This window comes from Thermobia domestica, chromosome 7 (genome assembly GCF_964235325.1).
Source record: "Thermobia domestica chromosome 7, izTheDome1.hap1.1, whole genome shotgun sequence".
Classification (NCBI taxonomy): Eukaryota; Metazoa; Arthropoda; class Insecta; order Zygentoma; family Lepismatidae; genus Thermobia; species Thermobia domestica.
Genome location: NC_137460.1, coordinates 30,143,614 through 30,164,495, shown reverse-complemented (window position 1 = coordinate 30,164,495; position 20,882 = coordinate 30,143,614). Strand labels below are relative to the sequence as shown.

The window sequence follows — 20,882 nt, the reverse complement described above, 5'->3', positions numbered from 1 at the left end:
TGATGATGATTTTGGAAGTTATGAAAAAATAATAAAATCAGATGCTGCGTTTCAAAATTATAATCCAGATAATAAAAGAATTGCGTCTAGTACAAGTGCAAAATACAAACATATTTTAAAACCTAGTTGGAAGACAAAGGTTAAAGCAAACTTACCTCTAACTCCTAAATCTACGTCTGGAGAAGGAATTAAACAATAATCTGAACTGTCTAAACAATGTATTTAGATGGATGATGTTCGAAAGTTAATATATAGATTAATTGCTATAGATGAAGAAGAAAAAGCTGGTAATAACTTTTACAATGAGAAAGTAGGTATAGTAAAAATTATAATAATAAGCTTTCACAACATATTCCTAACGATGCAAAAGGTATAGGTTATTTAAGAAAGATATGAAACACATTGTCACCAAGATATTGGAATGATAAGAAACTTGGTAAAGGATTAGTAAACGACTAGATTAATAAACCCATTTGATTTACATATTCCTGGTATGTCGTAATGTGGCCCGGGAACAAAGCTAGAAGACAGATTAGAAATAGGAGATAAGGATGTTAACCCATTAAGTGATGCTTGTAGAGAACACAATATATACTGTATATTACAGAGATAATAGAGATACAGCTTCAAGACATATTGCAGACAAAGCATTAGGAATTAAAGCATGGAAGAGGGTATTTAGTAAAGATGCGTCAGTTGGTGAAAGACTCGCTGCTTTTGGAGTTGGTAGTGCTATTAATGCTAAAGTTAGGATAGCGTCATTAAGATTTTCTTTATAATAAATAGCATTGAGAGTATTGAGAGTTATGTGTTGGAAAGTTTTACAGCAAATAGAATATATGATAATTTGAATGAACCTAAGAAAGATATTGAATTTGATTATGATGTAGGAGTGGATTTATTCATCCTCACAGAGTAGACTCTAATGAAATTTGTAGTTGTAGGTGCTCAAGAGGGAGGAATATTTGGTGCTAATGATACAATAAAACTTTTAAATAATTTCTTCCCATCTTCTTTAGTATAGAAATTAGAAAACATGGAGTAATTATAGATAGGATGTATCTGCCTGGAATAACATATACAGCTATCGGAACTTTAAAGATTTCCAAACGAGAAGTTGAGTACTTAAAACAAGCAGTTTTCGAAACTGAGAAAAGATTTTACAGTTTTGTATCCGCTAACATTAATTCCAGGCTTTTTAAGTAAAGAAGTTATGTGGAAAGGTGGATTGAAAATAACATTTTTAAAGTCTGGTAATAATATTGATGTTTTATATAAATTGGGTGCAACAGCTCCACATGATGAAAAAATAACAATAAAAAGTAGAGAGACAAGAATGCCAATTGTAGTGTGTTAACCAAATTGCGGAAGCAAGTTAAATATTCTTAAAGAAACTAAAATTATGTTTTCATTTCTCACTTATCAATGTGTACAAAAGAATGTAGAAGATTGTTTTTTAGAACTCTAACTACTCGATTAATTTCTAGACAATTTGATATGTGTGCTGATATAATTGTAAGTTTTCATACTGATAAAAGCTATAAGCAGACTGCAGGTTCTAGTAAATTTGATCATTGTAAAGTTAAGAATCTCTATCTCAGAAATGGTAGACGGGACGTCTTTCCAAAAGAAAGCAACAAAATTTGATATTGCTAGAAGTTATGGTCAGTCAGGGGTGGTCAAAAGTGCCCTCGTAGTTAGGTATCTTATCTACTATAAAGCTCGCTATTTGTAAATTGTAAAATGAACAATGTTCAGAAAGTGTGCTTACTATTACTGTAAAAATAATAACTTAGCCAATCTCCAAACATACTTTTCTTTCCACGAAACATACTGGCTTGTATTTTTACAGACAAATAAAGGTGGCCTTTACAGGTTGTGTCAAGTCAAAGGGCAGCTGCACGTCAGTACAACGTAGTATAATGTAAGTAGATCAAATAGGATTGTCTTCTTATTTAGCGAAAGTAATCAAATTGTTGTCCTATACATATATGACTAGAAATGGATGGTTTGGAAAATCCCAATATACCCCTCACAGGAGATGGCAGATATCTTGGACGGCCAACGTAGGTAAGGACCTACTTACTTTCAGAATAAAGAGTCAGTTTCTACCGAGTGCCTATGGGCTTTTCGATGGAGAATGAGAGGGTAAAAGTTATGGCACCTTCTCGTCCTTAAGAAGGAAACGAACAGGAAAGCAGATGAACCACAAAGTGTTCAACGGCAAGGAGATGTGAAAAGTAACTGGGAATACTACAATATTGTTTCGTCCCCAAGACAGATGAAGGAGGGAAATGAATACAATGATTCTTCGTGCTGATTTAGAACAGTCCCGAGTAAAATAGTCTCACCTTCGGATATTTTTGGGAGGAACCTTAAAGTCTATAAGGAATACATAAAGGTTCTCTATGACCAGAGAACTGACCGAAAGGTATTAATTGAAAAAGAGGAAGAAGCGGACGATGAAAAAATGGACCTAGTAAATTAAAAGGTGAGGTAGGCCATTTGAGAGACGTTATTAGCAGAATGGCTCAAGGGATTAGAAGACAATGAACGACCTGAGTTGAGTATGGCAAAGGATTTTCTTCAAATAAAAATTGTTCTCAGGAAAAGTGAGAGAGAGAAGTGTAGTAATTCCGAAACCATGTGCTTTATTTCCCAGACTGGAAATATTGTTGCGCGCATAGTGAAGTGCCAGCTGAAGAGGAAGATGGAAAAGATATTGGTGGAAGATAAATTTCAATTCCGGGAAAAAGACAAGGCACAAGAAATGCAATTGTTCACTAAAATTAAACAGAACGATTTCTTGACGTAAAGGAAGTTATGTATGTTAAACCTGGACTAGTAACTGTTTACAACCTGTATAAGACTTTACTTCCATACTTTTATTACGACACTAATTATACATATTAATCCCACATAACATAATCTTTGACCAATACTTTACTCAGTACTCTTTTTTACATAAGTAACCTCCTTACAACTGAATCATCTACAAATCTCTACGACAAGATCCTTGTTTCTTAAAAATCACAAACCAAACATTCACCTAACAACGGCTTTTTCTTTTTCTTTTACAACTAGTATCTTATTATTCTTTAAACACTTTTATCCCGAGCTACTCCCAACAATCCTCCCGGGTATCCTTAAAAACAAACAGTACTTATACATTTTTTACTTTAACTTTATTCGACCTTTGTCCCTTTCTTCGACCTTGGCCTTGTATTTACTCTTTTTAGTCTCTGTTCTATCTGATTAACTTTATCCCACCATGCTTGAACCATTTTCTGCCAACATCCTAATTCATTAAGAACAAATTGAAAAACCTCTTCTCTCAAGTTTAAAATCTGTCTTTCCACAATCCTAATCTCTTGATTCTTTAAAGACTTAACTTTTTTATATTTTTTCTGATACGCTTCTCCCTGTCTTCTGTCCTTGCACTGTTCTTCTTCTAAGCTATCGGAACCAAGAAGGACCTCTTCTTCCGAATCTATTAGTGAGTTGTATCTATTAGTACTTGCTTGTATCCTATCTACTTTATATTTCATCTTATCTTTGTATTTAGGCAATCTCCTTTTCCTTTCAGGCGTATCTTTACATTTAACTGCCTTATCCTTACTGTGATTACTCAATAGATCTGTTTCTGGGTTAAGTTTCCTTTTGTATACATCATTGTGATTATCCAATCTCTCCATTGATGGCCTTTCCTGTGGAACATCATCTGAAGATTGATAATGTAGTGTTTCTAATGTTAAAACTTGATATAAATCTTGTACATTATCTTGATCTAATATTCTAGGTGTTTTCTCATCATACAGATTCTGTTTCTCAATCTCTGGTACTTTATCGGTATCATATTCCTTTAAATGAAGTTCATTAATTTCACTCTCCAAAGTCTGTACCACACACGCAGTAGCAAAATGATGAAGACCGGTGCACTTAAAACATCTCTTTCCGTAAGCTGGACACCCTCCTTTAGAATGAGAGCGTAAACAACTCTTGCAATAATTCCTTCTACCATCGTTTTTGCTAGCTGAGTCCGAAGACGAAGAATAAGTAGAAGTACGTCTTGGACTTTCAGGTAAACTACTACTATTTGTTGTACATCCCAATCTTCCTTGGAATTTCTTTGAACTCTTAGACCAGCGTGATTGCACTAGATTAACTTGATGTTGTGCTTGATCAGATACACTATTAAACAAGGCCATTTGTTCTTCTGTTCTTTCCACAGCCGTAGCAATATCAATAGCCTGTTGAAATGTTAGTGTGCTTGATGTTAATATCTGCCGTCTGGCAATGTTGCTTTTCATACCAAAACAAATTGATCCCTTAAAGAATAATCTAAACAGGAGTTAAAATCACAGTAACTTGCTTGCTTCTTTAAAGCCATCACAAATTGTGCTACAGTTTGATATTCTTGTTGTCTGATGTTATGAAATTTAAAACGTTCTGCTATCTGATTGGTTTTCACTCCGTAATGCTGAAGCATCAGTTCTTTTAAATCCGCATACGTTTTTTATGCCGGTTTTAAAGGAGCACATAAATTTCTTAATTCTTCATAAGCTTGTAAACCTATAACAGCAAGAAAAGTGGAAAGTTTTCTGTCTTCTGGTAGAGCTGAAGAAAGTGTCACCTGCTCAAATCTTTCGATATAAACTTGAATTCTGCCAGTCTCAATATCAAACGGTTCAAAATTGTTAAAAGAAGCCATTTTTATCAATCAAATGCCAAGTGTAATCCTACCGACTGCGCCAATTGTTAAACCTGGACTAGTAACTGTTTACAACCTGTATAAGACTTTACTTCCATACTTTTATTACGACACTAATTATACATATTAATCCCACATAACATAATCTTTGACCAATACTTTACTCAGTACTCTTTTTTACATAAGTGACCTCCTTACAACTGAATCATCTACAAATCTCTACGACAAGATCCTTGTTTCTTAAAAATCACAAACCAAACATTCACCTAACAACGGCTTTTTCTTTTTCTTTTACAACTAGTATCTTATTATTCTTTAAACACTTTTATCCCGAGCTACTCCCAACAATGTATTTGCTTCATCGACTGGCAGAAAGCTCTCGACCTAGTCAATTAGACTAAACTTCGCAAATTACTTGGAAAAAGCGTAGTCAAATGAAGAGACCGACAACTCATTTGCAAACTCTAAATTGTACAAGGAGTGAAATTGCGCTTAGAACGTAATGAAAAACAGTATGGTGATTAGAAGAGAAGTCACAAGGATGCACTATGTAACCAAAATTCTTCATTTACAGCGGCTCAGAAAATAGAAACCGAACGTTGATAAAGTAATTATTTTTTCTCTTCAGTATATTAAGGAAAGTGAGAATTAACCAATATTATATTAAGATATTTATTGATGAAACTAGAAAAACAAAAGTACACCTTAAAGTCAAATACTAATATTTCAATACTACGGCAATAATTAGTTACGGAAAAGGGAATACTGTTAAGTGTGTACTACAGTATTATGACAAACTGTACGAATGCTGATAACACTGAACGCAAAGCCCGTGATACATGGTATACCTTTTAGTTCAAAAATAGCTGTACGTATTTTTGACGAAAAACAGAGTAGAAAGAGATGTTCCAGTTTTAATCTGTAGATGGCAAATACAAAAACGGAACAGCAACAAGATTTTGAACCCAACAATTAAGATAGTTGCTGGGTACGCAGCTACAAAAGCCAAAATAGTACATGTAGCATTTGAGCCGAAGATACACTTCGAAATCAGTGTAGAAGACCAAACTGACGGCCATTCAAGGTTGCCGCCATGAGCCATGGTATTACCATTTTAAAATAGCTATTACTTCAACACTACTAATCTGAATTTAATGATTAGTACCGCATTTTCCTAACAATAAAACAATCTTTAACTACATAATAGCGCTTGTCCCTATCACATATGAGAGAAGGGAAATGTGGATAAACGGGAAATTTCTCAGCAAAAAATACATTTTTTAAAGTTTAAGGCCCTTAAAGCAAGCCCAGGTAAGAGTAGGCAATCACATTGTACCGTCGAAAATATATTTATTTATTGGTAATGCTTCTGCCAAATACGATTTTTATATCTTAAATATAATGACGTGCGAAAGATATTTCGAAATCTGATTTGAAATTAGAAAATATATATCAAAAGAGAACAAATATTACGATCTAAACTTCCCTGAGCGAATACAATCCATCCAAATTTTATAATTCGTATTCCATCCCCTTCAGAATGATGCAATGTCTCAAATGTTATATTGTTTGTTTCGATAAAGTATAAGAAAGGGGAAATTTTTGGTAAAGCACGAAATTTCTCCGAAAAATTTCCGCCTTTTTTTTTTAGATGTTTGGATCTTCTTAGAGCGGCCCATGTCAAAGTATTCAACCCTAACATACCACAAAAAATACAAGGAAGTATTGCTAATGCTTCCTGCAAACGCCATTCCGATAACTTACTTCGTGATGTGAAAAATATTTCCCAACCCTGTTTGCAAGTAAAATACATATAGAAGTAGGAAAACTTACGAAATAACATTTCCGGACAGAGTTCTAAGCATCCAAATTTTGTGGTTAGTATGTCATTGTCTTTAAAATCATGGAATGTTTCAAATGTAATATTGTACGAAAATCCACGATGTACGAAAAAAGGGAAGTTTTTGTCCCCATGTTTACTCAGAGGTAAACCTTATGGAGAAATTCAGGAAATTTGAGAAGTTCATGAAATTCTTTTGTGTCTTATCTAATAATTGTTTAATTCAGATGTTCTTATAGCGGCCACAGCGTTCTTATAAGTACGCAATCCTAACATACAACAAGAATATGCCAGTGTATTGTTAATGCTTCCTGCAAACATAATTCCGATATCTTATTTAGTGAGGACGTGAAAAAATATCTAAAGCTCTTCTTAAGAGGGAACTTTTCTGCTCTTACACATTTCATCTATACCTTATGGATTGTTCACATTTTTTAAAATCAGAATTTTTTCTTAATTCACAAATTTCATTGATAAGTAATGGCTTTATATTTTTTTCTTAATATTTCTCCCACGGAATTCCGTAGATGTAAAAGAATGCTGTCTTTTATATTCAGGGGGCGCGGTGGCTCAGTGGTACAGCGTTCAACTCTGGTGCTTGGTGTCCCGGGTTCGAACCCAGCCCCCGCCAAGTGAACTTTGTGGTGGACAAACACCGTGCTCGTGGGTTTTCTCGGGGTTCTCCCGTTTCCTCCCACTTTCTTCATTCCACCATTTCACTCATTATCACCGTCTCCTTTAGCCTAACCGGCATAACCGTGGTACGTAAAGCTTAAAGATTTCATTTCATTTTCTTTTATATCCAACAGTGATTTGAATTATTTTTAGAAAAAAATACTACAGTAATGTGATAATAATTTACAAACAGCTAAAGGATTAGCTGCGTCTCCTAATTCTTGATCACCTTTTATTTAAACGTTTCATTGTATTTATTGTTGCATTGTCTACCATCAGTGTATTTTGTGCAAATCAGCATGTATGGAAGTTTCGCTTTTGAACAATAGCATCGTGCAACACATCCAGAGGAACTACATTAAACAAATTATCTTCAGGCTTTCATAAGAGGAAGGAAGACAAGACCAGACCGATGTCCACTCCTTATCAACAATGATTCATCCCCATCCTTTTGGCTTTGGAATATTGTAGTTCTCTGAGCATGCACGACCCCAAACTTCACCTGTCTGGTATGCTGAACAAAGACAGTGTTGCCTTAGTGCCTGTTTTCTTGGGGCAAGACGTTTTAGACTGCAACTTTTTGAAGTAGATGATGTAGGGTTTTTCTTCCCTTTCATCAAATGGTGTTCTGCGTTCATGTCAGAGATCTCAGCTACTTAATCTCTTCGAAGAAGCTGTTGATCCATGACGATTCGAACGATTCTGCGATACACTCATTTGCGATCGGGCACAACTAGTACATGCTTTTCCACCCTAAACAATGTTGAAGAATACTGTGATATGGAATTCAAAGACAGAATTTTTAATGATTATAAGAGATTCTGTGCAAACAAAAAACACGTTTCGTGGGACATATACTCGAAGACTTGCCTGAAGAAACGTGTGAGAAACAAGAGAGGCTTTCGTTTTCGCAGAAGGAAATATGCTACCAAAACTTGGAAAATTTCCTCTACTGTGATCAGGATAAGACAACTTTTCAAGTTACTTAGAAACACGTATTTTAAAATTTTCATTGGTTTCATTTCAATACTGAGATTGATATTATTTATTGTTCTCTACCTGATGAAAGTTCAGTTACTGGAGTAAAATGCAAGCAACAGAAGGAAACTGACAGCAGGATTCTCCTCCACACTAAAGGAAAAGTTGAGCACGGAGCCAAAGTTTATGATTTACACAGTAGAAACTCATGTAGTTGTTTTTGCGATATCCATTTTTCACACTCTTAAAACTACTGGACTTCAGGACATGTGGATTCTTTTTAACAAATGTCAGAGATTCATGAGCATTAATAATATTTTTAAAAGTATATGTGAACATAAAAATTCTGGAATCGGATTAGCTTTATGCACTTACTGGAACAGACTTATCGTCCTCGTTTGCAATGGAACAGAAACAGACTGCCTGGAAAGTGTGGAAATCATACCCCGAAGCTGCTGAAGCCTTTCGACCAATCTCTCTACCACTGCAATCTATTTCTGACGAGACGTTTCGAGTGTTGGAAAAGTTCACTTTTTTTTCTACTACAAAGACGCAGATTTGTCAGTCTTATCACCTTAGAAAGTTCCCTTTTACTTCAAAAAGTCGCGAAACATCATTTACTTAAAAAATTGCAGTCTACAAAATCTTAACCCAACAAAAGAGGCACTAAGTTAATATTGACTTCGTTCAGCATAGCAGGCAGGTGAAGTTTGGGTTCGTGCATGCTTAGGGAAGAACAATATTCCAAAACCAGAGGGATGGGAATGGACTATAGTCGGGGAAAGTGGACACCGATCTATTCTTCTCTTCCCTCTATTATAGAAGCCTGCAGAGAATTTTTTAAATGTGATTCCTCTTTAGGTGTTGCACGATGCTCTTCTTCAAAAGCGAAAGTTCCATGCACGCTGCTATGCACAAAATACACTGGTGGTAGACAATGCAACAATAAATGCAATAAAGGTTTGAAGAAGGTGATCAAGAATTATGAAAAGCAGTTAATGGTGTAGTTGTTTGTAAACATTTATCACATTAATGTACTATTTCTTCTAAAAATAATTAAAATCACTGCTGATTATAAAATCGAGTCTTCCTTTACACCTACTGAATTTCCTGGGGAAAGGGGGGAATATTGAGAAAAAAGTTACTTACCAATGAAATTTATGAGTAAATTAAAAAAAAATATTATTTTGAAAAATTTGCAGAATCCATAAGCTGTGGACTGAATGTGTAAGGACAGAAAAAATTTCCTTCTTAACAAGAGCTTTCGATGTTTTTTCCCGACGTCACTAAATAAGATATCGGAATGATGTTTGCAGGAAGCATTAACAATACTTTTCCCTATTTTTTGTGGTATGTTAGAGTTGAGTACTTTTGCCTGGGGTCAATCTAAGGAGATCCAAACGTATAAGAAAATAAATTTTTCGGAGAAATTTCGCGCTTTACGCAAAATTTCTCCTTTCTTCTACTTTATCGGAAGAAACAATAATACATTAGAAGTATTTCATCATTATAAAGAGAACTGAATACGAATTATAAAATTTGGATGGATTGTATTCGCTCAGGAAATTTTAGATCGTAATGTTTTCTATTGATATATGTTCTAATTTCAAATAGGATTCAGAAATATTTTTCCCAAGTCACTAAATTTCAGATATCAAAATCATATTTGGCAGTACATTACCAAAATATATATTTATTTTCCAGTGATTGCGTACTCTTACCTGGGATCGTTCTAGGGGTCCTCAAACTTCAAAACATGCATATTTTGCTGAGAAATTTCCCGATTTACCTCAAATTTCCCTTTTCTCATACGTGATACGGACATGCGCTATTATGCAGTTGAAGGACTGTTTTATTGTTAAGAGAATGCGGTACTAATCATTAAATTCGTATGAGTAGTGTTGAAGTAATAGCTGCTTGAAACAGGCAACACCATGGTTCATGGAGGCCATCTTGAACGGCCACCATTTTATCGTTGTACACGAATTTCGAAGTATATCTTCGGCTCAAATGTTATATTTTGACATAAACTATGACTACAGAAAGTGCCATATTCCAATCAATAACTGTAACATTTTTTGGTGTACCCAACGTACTTTAAGTTCAGATACTTGATTTTAAAAATCATAATGCTTGGATGGAATTTTAAAATAATTTTTCAGGGCCGAAGCTAAGATCAGGATCATTGCTCAACATAGGGTGTGGATTATTGGTTTAATATTTATCCGAGAGAAGCACACCGGAAAGTACATTTGGTTATTTATTATACAAGGAGATCGCATATGTAAGAAATGTGGATAGAATCAGAATATATTTAATGATTTACCTGTATGTATCAGATGTTATAGATTGTAATTAGGTTTAAAGATTACTTGCACAAAATGGAAGTTATAATCGTTGACAAGTTTCAAACCCTTAGAAACTGAATTTTAAATAAGCGTCGAACTCAGTTGCTCTGTAACCTTAGAATTGAGATCTGATCTGGAAGTCTGTTAGTTATTACGTACCTCAGTCAAGGTAATTTCTATTCGGGAATGATTCACTTGTCTTTAGTATGATAAAAATGGCACCCTAAATGTTCGAAGAATTGAACATTTTTAATACTCGTAATACAGAGGAAAAATCTGTGGATGCAATTTTTAAATATAAAGAGGCTAAGATTTTCTTCTCTCCGAAACGGTAAATGTCTTACAGGCAGCGATGTAGACGTGTATGTATTCTTAACAGCGATATAAAAGATATCGGAATACGTATCGTCGATATTGAATATTGTGTATTTTTCATAAAAACGACATATGAAAATATAACATGAATATTTACACGCACTAAGAGCGGTATTAAGATCAGAAATATTTGCAACAGATAAATTTTGTTACTAATTTACTTTTCACTAATATCTTCACACATGCAATCTCTTGAAACACTGACATTTACTTGACAATTAGGAAAGAATATAATTTAGTTGTCACTGGCGTTGGGGAATTGGCGATTATTCAAGACTACGATAAATTCCACTAATAACAGCTTGCAGTCACCAAGCAGCGTGAAGATGGTAGGCTGGACTGTTAGATTTTAGTAACAGCCCAAGGACAGTGTTACAACCTTAAACCGGTGAAGATCGCAGGAAAATTGTTGATCTTTCCGGATGGAAAACCATTAACTACCGATTTAGCACTTTTCACTACATATTAAAATGAAAGCGCTGAGCATTATTCAAATAAAGAACGACCTAACGAGATTTCTATATCGAAGAAGAGATGAAAACAAACTCCCTGAGAAGTGCAAAGATACTCGGCGTTATCGGTAAAATTTCCAAATCTCAGTGTTGGTAATAGCCTTATTAAAATGTTACTAGTTCATGTATGAAAATCCGTATATGAATATATGGTAATCGTGATTATGTGTATATCCTTACTTCGAGTAACACTAAAAACCACTTTGCATTTTTACCTCCTTCAAAAAAGTCCAACAAATATTTCTCACGGTTCATAATCTTCCATAAATATTTCCAACCTACTACAATGGAAAATATATGGAGTTGATAGATTTTTAGATTACCAATACACATAAAGGAGTAGGGACGCGGTGGCTGTGGTAAAGCGTTCACCTCTGGTGCTTGGGGTCCCGGGTTCGATCCTAACCCTCTTCAAGTGAACTTTGTGGTGGACAAACACAAGGTTGGCATGGGTTTCCTCGGGGTTCTCCCGTTTCCTCCCACTTTCTTCATTCCACCATTTCATTCATTACTCATCATCACCGTCTTCTTTAGCCTAACCGGCGTAACTGTGGGACATAAAACTCAAAAGATTTTATTTCATTTCACAAAAAAAGAGTTCTAATAATTATAATAAATTGGCAAAGCTGACTGTGTTATCGTTGATTTGCTTTTCTACTATTTACATTTTGGGATTCATAAAATATTATTTTTCCCACATACTTTTTGTGTCCTAAGCAGTACACTGGCGGTAACGTCTGGAGACGCACTTGACTGGTCTATTGAATAAAAGGTATTTTGTTCGTTAATAAAAGGGAAAAGAAAATTAATGATTTCAGAAGGTTTTATCTGCGTTTCCGACCAAGGTGAGAAAGGTTATGGAGAAGTAAATGGTGGTTAAAATTTATTGTACACCCCGGTGGTTTAGAAGCGTAAATATGTACCATTGTTAAGATGAAAACGTAGTTATTTCGTCAATTTATATCTGTATTTTCAGGTGTTTGCTGTGTGCCTAGCTACTTATCTCTTCCAGTAAATATATTTATTTATACGAATAGTGACACTGAAATGTTAGCGAGTAAATTGGCCAGAGCTATTTATGTATATGGAAATTTACATTTTTTTGCTTATCCCTGCTTGTATAATTTTGAATAGCTACTTAAAATTTCAATTTATCTATGACAGTAAATTGACCTTGCACTGAATTATATCTTCACATTTTTTTTTTTTTATATTTTCATTTATTGTTTCTCTTTGTAGTATATATTAGACGTAGACCTACAGCATAACGTGAAATTCGAACCATGTGAGATACCCTGGAGAATGGAGCCGGAATCTTCCACACCAAAGGTGCGTACGCTAACCGTTTAGACATAACTTTATTATTTAAATTACTGATATATGTACAAGTTATAACAAACAAATTTGAAACGTTAGTATTCTAAAAATAATAATAGTTATGATTATCTTTTGCAGGTTTATGAAACTGATTCAAGAATTTTCTGGCTGAACCGTAGATGTCATAGACGTGAATTTATGTTCCACTTGGCTCCATTGTAGAGCAGAAAAGATTTTGTCAGTTCAGTTTTGAAAGGACTATTTTTATTTCTCAAACTCAGAAGTCAATTTTTCTTTCAAAGAAGCGAAATGTTTCTCACTAAGAAAGCTATTGTTTTATGTGAACGACTTCCTCCTGATATAAGTAATCCCGAAAGTACTGTAAAACTTAAAAGTTTAAATCACCATGAGATAAAACACAAGCTGAAGAATACAGAGCCGACATTTTCTGTTAACGGCCAAAGTTGGAGTAACAACTCGGTGTTTGCTAAAAGTGAAACAAATCTTAAAGTGAAGAATTTGAAGTGCTTGGTTCCTAAGACTAACGTTTCGTTTTTAATTGATCAGAATGAAAGAAACTTTACTAAAAATGGAACTTATTACCTCAGTAGAAACCTGGAAACTGGAAGCCATATATCGACAGATCAACATGCATCTCTGCTAAACAAAAATTCTCTAAAATTTGATAGAACAAGTAATTTAAGTTTCTCAGAAGTCAGTTACGACAATTCGATCAAGAAATCTTCATTACAGTTTCAGTGTTCTCAAAATTCAGTGATTGTAAATAAAACCACGGGTGACGCAAGAAGAGCTGAGGGGAAGTTTAAAACTAAAGAATATGAAGATGATGTACTCTTGGCAGATTCTTCTCCACAAAGGTATGGAATTACTTCGAGAGTAATATCAAATAATTAGGGTTTTGCCTCAGGAAACATTTTCAGTAAAATTTTAGATAAATTTCGAGCTCCAAATATTTCCGTTCATAAAAACTTCCGAAATTTTTCAATCACATTTTACATCTTTGCTTCCCGCCTTTAAAAAGACCAGCAACGATAGGCTATATTTTACTAAAAATGATAAGAAAATCGTCGTAGCTTCTTTATGGTTTTCCCCGAAAATACGTTGCAGATTCCAAAGTTTGAGCTTAGTCCGAATCAGTGGAGGGTCTTGAGAGGTGTTATCAGTAAATTGGACTATTATTGTTTCCAGGGTAACGTTGGTTAACTTAAAATATGTTCTTATTCCTTTTACATAATTTATTGGGATTGAATGTTTAAGAATTCTTTTACAAATAAAGTTTGATGGTATAAAGGGCATAATAATTCTCTTACAAACGAACTTTCTTATAGGGAGAGGATGTATTTCCTTAAAATATATTTAGCATTTGAGAATAATTGTTGATGCAAATATTTGCAGCTCGATCGCCTTTTGGTTTGGCAGAAATACGTATTTTAAAGTTCCACCGTTCGTAAGATTTTCCTCTTTTCGCAAAATGGAAGACATGGTTTGACTCACGTAACTCAAGTCATAATTAAAGTACAAATTCATAAGATCGTTGAGTTACCAGCAAATAGTCTGTATTTCGGTATATATTAACTTTTATTATATTGAAACACCGCTATGACAAGTTTTTTTGATTTTTCCCGAAAACATATATTTTATTTTTTCAACTTTCCAAAACTTCCTTGAAAGTAGAAAGATACATTGTTTTAAAGATACTGTGTAAATGTTATTTTCATTGCTCTAATAATGTCCGCAAAAATCAAACTACTGGCTTAAAAGTAGGCTTACAGACCAGCATCGCTCAAGTATGACATTTTATTACTATAATGAGTTTATTTGCCTTGGTTTGTTCCGAACTTAAGGTATAAATGAAAATAAATTAAGAACAAATAAGAAACAAATTAAATCAACACATGTATGTATAACTATAAGTAAACTATATAAAATGTCATGACGGATCATTACGGGACTGTATACCTACCTTTGGGCCATTCTGTATGTTTCCTGCTTAAAATGAAAAAAAAAATGAATTGATCAAAATTATTCATACGTTTTAATTGTACGTACGTACAATCCACAGCTTATTTGGATCAAGGTAGAGTTGCCTCTCTTCTGGCATGGATTCAGTGTATAATTCTCCGAAAGAGGGAAATAACAAGAGGAAATATTTTTAAATTTCCCTACGAAGAAAGTTCGTTTCCTGATTTTATTCACTTATGAGATGAATTATTTTTAATGTATGTTAGAAGTCTGATAGTTGTACCAAACAGCGTGAACGTTACCTTTGAATTGCTGATGCAAAAACTAGCACTTCCTGTAAGCATTTCCAGCTGCCCATTCCTCCCTGGGCAATTATCAGGAAAATAGGCCATGTAGTGCGAATACTGTTTTTTTTTTTCGTACTAATATAACAACCCAGAGTTTTGCGACATATACTTATATGCTCTAATTACTACTTCATGTGTCACAAAGATATGTCTATCAAGTTATAAACGAATGTCTTTTAAACCGGAACTTGTAAGGAAGTTTTAAGAATATTTCTATATTCGTTCTCATGTATTGTGCGCCGAATAACTATATCAAAAAGAGCCCTATTTAACTAGCAATCAAACAATGCGTACGACGGAGTATCAAAAAGTTAGTCCAATCACATATGAGGTGATAATGTTTGAACCCGTCGGACATGTATTTTATACTTACAAGGGAGGCTCACGAAGTTGCTTTTCTAAGATCCGAACGAGACAATTGAGTTTGCATTTGATATCTTACAACTAGACGAATCTCAAAGTTATACGTGCCACCGGGCAGAATGTTGTCAGTTACAACATATTTTGTAATGTAAAAGCTCAAAAAGTTACCTGGCAGAATAGTTTGAATCAAGTCATTTGTACTTACACGGTTGGGTAAATGGAAAACTCGGTGAACACGTATCCCATCATTTTCAAGGACACACTTTTCGTGGTAAAAAATAATTGACCCAGGATTCCCCGCAGGGTCCCAGACATGGTCCAATTTAAAATTTTTAAATAGAAAGAGAGGTTAAGTAGCACATCGTTTGAAAACTGTGGTAAAACGAAACAAAATGGAGTAAGTCTAGACTTTCTACAACAACTCTGTGCAAAATGGGGGCGAGTCAAAATGTAAAAAAGAACTTATTGAAAAATCCATGGTCACCCCTATAACTCGGAAACGGTGGGACAAATATGAAAACAGGAAAAAAGTGTAGCATTATATTCAAAGTACAACGATTTTAGTTAAAACATCTTATCCCGGGGCCCCACAGGGTCCCAGGTACGGTCCAACTAAAACGGTTCAAATGAAAAGAGGGGCTAAGTAGCACATCGTTTGAAAGCTGTAAGTAAATGAAAGAAGATGGAGTAAATCTCGACTTTCTACGACAACAATGTGCAAAATGGTGGCACGTCAAAATGTAAACAAAAGCTTAATTGAAAATCTATGGCCATCTTGAATCCAAGATGGCCACTTAAATCCTATATCGAAAGGATAGACAAACCAAACTGCTGAAGCTAGGAAAACCAAATTTGGCATGACTGTTGATCAGTAGGTGACGAAAAGGTGCGAAATGTTCAAAAACGCGTCATCTTGAGTTCAAAATGCCGCACTATGTATCGAACGCATGTACAGCTCAAACCACTGGTGTTGCAGAAGCGAAACGTGTTATTTACGTTAATGGTCAATAGCAGATTTCCACAAAATATCAAAGAGTATCATGCGAAATCCAATATGGCTGGCAGCCTGAAAGATATGTTTCTATATAAATATGCCATTTCTTGGAATATTGTGATAAGCCAACAAAGTTTGCGCAGCTTGATGCACTGAAATTCTTTACACGTGGTTTGGTACTGCTCGCTAATCTTGTAAATGAATGTTTTTTGTATATTTGGTATTGCTTGAAATATTGCGAGAAAACCAACGAATTTCATACAAATGTAACCACCAGAAAATACATTATAATAGAGCCCCCAATCTGACTGGTCAGCAAGTCCTTTATGTATTTAACTACGTATGACAAAATTAGAAAAATACCCGCAACTTTTGTTTAGCAGTATGAATAGGAAATTAGAGTTGTGTGTTCATCACATATTCGTTACATTCACGTAAATGGTATCGAGAGAACCGTAACGAACGTGCATTACAAACAGAACATATACGTGTTGTTACGGAATGGAATAATAGTTGAATTGAATCAAAATTCAATTGTTCTTTTTTCTTTTTATTGTTTCTAAATACATAATAGAAGAAAATACAGATATAGATTTGTACTGGTATCAATGACATAGGTTTTAAGCAGCCATCTTGGATTCAAGATGGCCATCTTGTATCAAGGTGGTCATAGATTTTCAGTTAATCTTTTGTTTACATTTTGACCCGCCACCATTTTGCACCGGGTTGTCGTAGAAAGTCGAGACTTAATTCATCTCTCATTTAACAACAGCTTTCAAACGATGTGCTACTTAACCCCTCTTGCTTTTTGAAAACTTTTAGTTGGGGCCCTGGGACAAGACGTTTTAACTTAAATCGTTGTACTTTGAAAATAATGCCAGACTTTCTTGCCTGTTCTCACATTTGTCTCACCGTTTCCGAGTTATAGGGGTGAGCATGGACCTTTCAATTGTTTTTGTTTATTTTGACCCGCCGCCATTTTGCATACAATTGTCGTTTAGAGTGGAGACTTGCTCCATTTTCTTTCAGTTTACAACAGTTTTCAAACGATGTGGAACTTAACTTCCTTGCTATTCGAAATTTTGACTTGACCCCGTCTGGGACCCTGGGGGGAACTCTGGAGCAAACTTTTTTTTCACCCCAAAAAGTGCGTCCTTGAAAATGAAGGGATTCGTGTTCGCCGAGCTTTCCATTTACCCAACCGTTTCCGAACGAATGACCCTTTTCAAACTATTCTGGATTTTTATATTACAAAATATGTTGTAACTGACGACGTTCCGCCCGGTGGCACGTGTAACGTTGGGATTCGTCTAGTTGTGACTTATCAAGTGCAAACACAATTATCTCGTTCGGATCTCAGCGGAGTCACTTCGTGAGCTTCCCTTGTTAGGTCCTTAGATGTTATCTACGCAAACTCTGAACTCGTTAGTACAACTTTTTTCTTTTTTAATTTTAATCGCTAAGGGTGTAATCACTGACAATACCTGAAACACGGAACGTGATTAAGTTTCCCATTCAGGGGAAAACAGCAAAGCAGATCTACGTACAAGTGAAAGAAGTTTGGGGATGAAAGCAGAATGAGAAAGATAGTATTCAAGTGAAAATGGCATTCCAGACATGACCTCTTCAGGCGCATCTAGACCTGGAATATCATGTTCCAATAATACATCTTTCACGGAGAAAGTTGAGATCTTAATGAAACGCAAGAAGTTAATCACTAAAAGTGTTGTGTACAATAACTATGAGTATTGATTTACCTCGAATATCATTCAGAAACAGCTACATCTTTTATTACGTGTCAGCACAGTGGTTGTCACGATTGTATTTTTCGACAGACTAGTGACAGTGGATAAAAGCTTTATCTTTATGACCCATAAACAAAGGAAATGAGCAAATAATAGAAAGACCAATTCTTACCCCTAAATAGGTGTTACGAAGTACGCCGGCAAGATGATGTTTCCCGTTTTCTGGGACTGTGGAAAAGGTCATCCTGACAGATTATCTACCACAGGGGCAAACTCTTACTAGTACTTTATTTTAGGACAAAATCTTTTAAAGGCAGAAAATTATGTTTATATATATATTACCAAGCCAATGGCGTACAAGTTGGCGAAAATGTGCACAAATACTTGTTCCCACGGGCTGAGTAAAATAAATGGAAGAAATTTTTGTGCCTCCATCTGAGCATTAGCTTGGTATTTTATGGCAATAAAATATTTATTTTGCTTATTTGGCTCTCCTCAGGAGCTGCTAATTGCCGCATTATCCAGCAAACTGATAGATCTTCATTTAAAGGTAAAAGGTATACTAAATATCATTATCAGGATGCGTTTAAACTCCAATTACTGTTTAATCGTAAGTAAGTCTATGAAATAATGTACATCAGCTCGGAAGTATATTTTCTGTGCGAAAGTATATTTCAGCGTCTAGGAAATTATAAATATTTTTACTGTTTGCTAATCAAGTTCTTCAAAAGCAAGAAAGAAATGACTAAAGCAGCAGATCACATCTGCCGAAGTTTTAGTGATGCTTCGTGAGTGAAATTTAATGAGTATTAATTAGTCATCTAGTCGAACCTCTTCGTGTATATATTAACGGTGCGGATAAGTCTCCCTCCTTATAATTGAATGAATCACTGTAAAACGAAAGGAAAATTTTATTATTTGTAGTAAGTCAACAACTATGATATTTTGCCTATAGAAATTGATTTTTATTCATATATTTAAATATCCTTCAAATTGTTAAACCATTTTTACAGATATATGTTCTTTAACATTTTGAAAATAGTCTATTCATAGCTTATTAACAGTCAGCTAATATATCAAATTCAGGACTAAACAGTGTACAGATTACATAGCTTTTGAAAATAGCAAATACATTTGTGTTCATGCTGAACTAATTAGCTAACAGAACTTACAAAGATTAAATTATTATTAAAATGTTTTCCGTGAAGTGAAGTGGTGGGAAGTTTGGATACTGGTATTATGACTTTCCCTTATCGTTGTCCCTGAAACACTTAAATTACGCGTACTGTAATGTCCTCGCTTGCAATAAGGTATTAAGCATTCTAGTGATTGTACTTTAAATTGGTTCTAAGAAAATACATATTATGCTTCATCTCAAAAAATTACATGCTTTTTCATTTACTTAAAACTTTATTTATATATTTATTTATTTATTTTTATTTATTTTTTTGATGGTCGAATTTCTGTCAGCTTAGTATAATAAAACTACTGGGATGTAAATTAATTGAACCTTGTAATGAAATCATTCATTAAGTATGTGCAATGATAGACATGCCTTCTTTTATTTTTCAACGTGACCAATAAAATAAATATATAAACTTGTTAAGTATGTCGACAACTGTAAAGTTTAACATACAGTCGTTCTTTCGTTCTTTCCATCTATTGGTAGAAATCACTTAAAGGAGACTAGAAAAAATCACTGGTCAGTTTGCAGATACGTTATTTGAAAAGTATGCTTTCCTCAGAAAGCATATGTCAACTTTAAAGTAGTTTTATTAGATTTTTTTTTAAAGTATGAGGAACTTAATATCATTTTCCAGAAATAAAGTACATACAATGTTAAGAGATGGTGCCTTTTACACAGGTAAAGTTATACTAAGGGTACTTTTGTTTTCCTTTGCTTCTGGTTTCAAAACGCACTCCTGTTATATGAGGACTAATACACGAAATTTCAGATTTAGTACACTTTACTACTAAATGATTGATATATTTAATATTATCCTTACTAGGTTGAACTAAAGCTATTTACCTGCATAATGCATCAAAATGTGATCAAATTAGCTAAAGCCTTGGGCGAGATAGTATACTGAATTACTCTTAGACCAAGGCAGATTTTGAATAGTACATTTTAAGGATCGTTTCCTAAATCAGGTTGGCATGTCTGTGACATACTGAATTGTTGATTAAACGTCATGTATTCAGGTATTTAATATTGAAAGAAAGAATACAATAGTATAATAATTTAGCATCCTAAAATTGTACATAGTTCTCAAGAATTGAGCTGAATTGTGTAGTACTAACTGGTGGCCTATGTTTTTTCTTCGTGTAAATACCCTTCGCCTGAACAGAGCACAACTGAGTCCTGCTATTATGAATCTAAAAGTTCCCTACAGCATCAGTAAATACATGATATTAAGAGAGAAATAAATCTAAAACAAAAAGCGATGAAAAATAATGGAGTATTGTCCTGCATCGCTTATATTTTACAAGAGCAATATATAAATGTATATAGAAACGTACAATGATTTTTCAGTTAACACTATTGGGACAAGACTATAACAAAGAAAGTTAAAATGTTTTTAGTTAAATAAAACATTGCAGGCAGGAGTATACCAGTGATAAATATATTTACATACCAAATTATATTTTGTACTGTACGACTATAATCAGTCTTTCTATTTACTTCTTAAATGC

The 20,882-nt window shown here is 34.3% G+C and overlaps 1 protein-coding gene across 5 annotated transcripts in view; it reads left to right on the top strand.

Annotated features, from left to right (window-relative positions):
• The window catches only part of LOC145689967 (uncharacterized), a 70,471-nt gene that overhangs the window by 42,275 nt on the left and 7,314 nt on the right, over positions 1-20,882 (top strand). For 2 of the 5 annotated variants that reach the window (XM_081764363.1, XM_081764360.1), the window contains exons 2-3: positions 12,679-12,768; positions 12,895-13,634. In XM_081764363.1, coding sequence (XP_081620489.1) covers positions 13,066-13,634 — 569 coding nt within the window. In that variant the 5' untranslated portion in view covers positions 12,679-12,768; positions 12,895-13,065. Of the gene's footprint in view, positions 1-12,678; positions 12,769-12,894; positions 13,635-20,882 lie in introns of those variants that run through there. The other 3 variants (XR_014132132.1, XM_081764361.1, XM_081764366.1) reach the window with 3 other exon arrangements.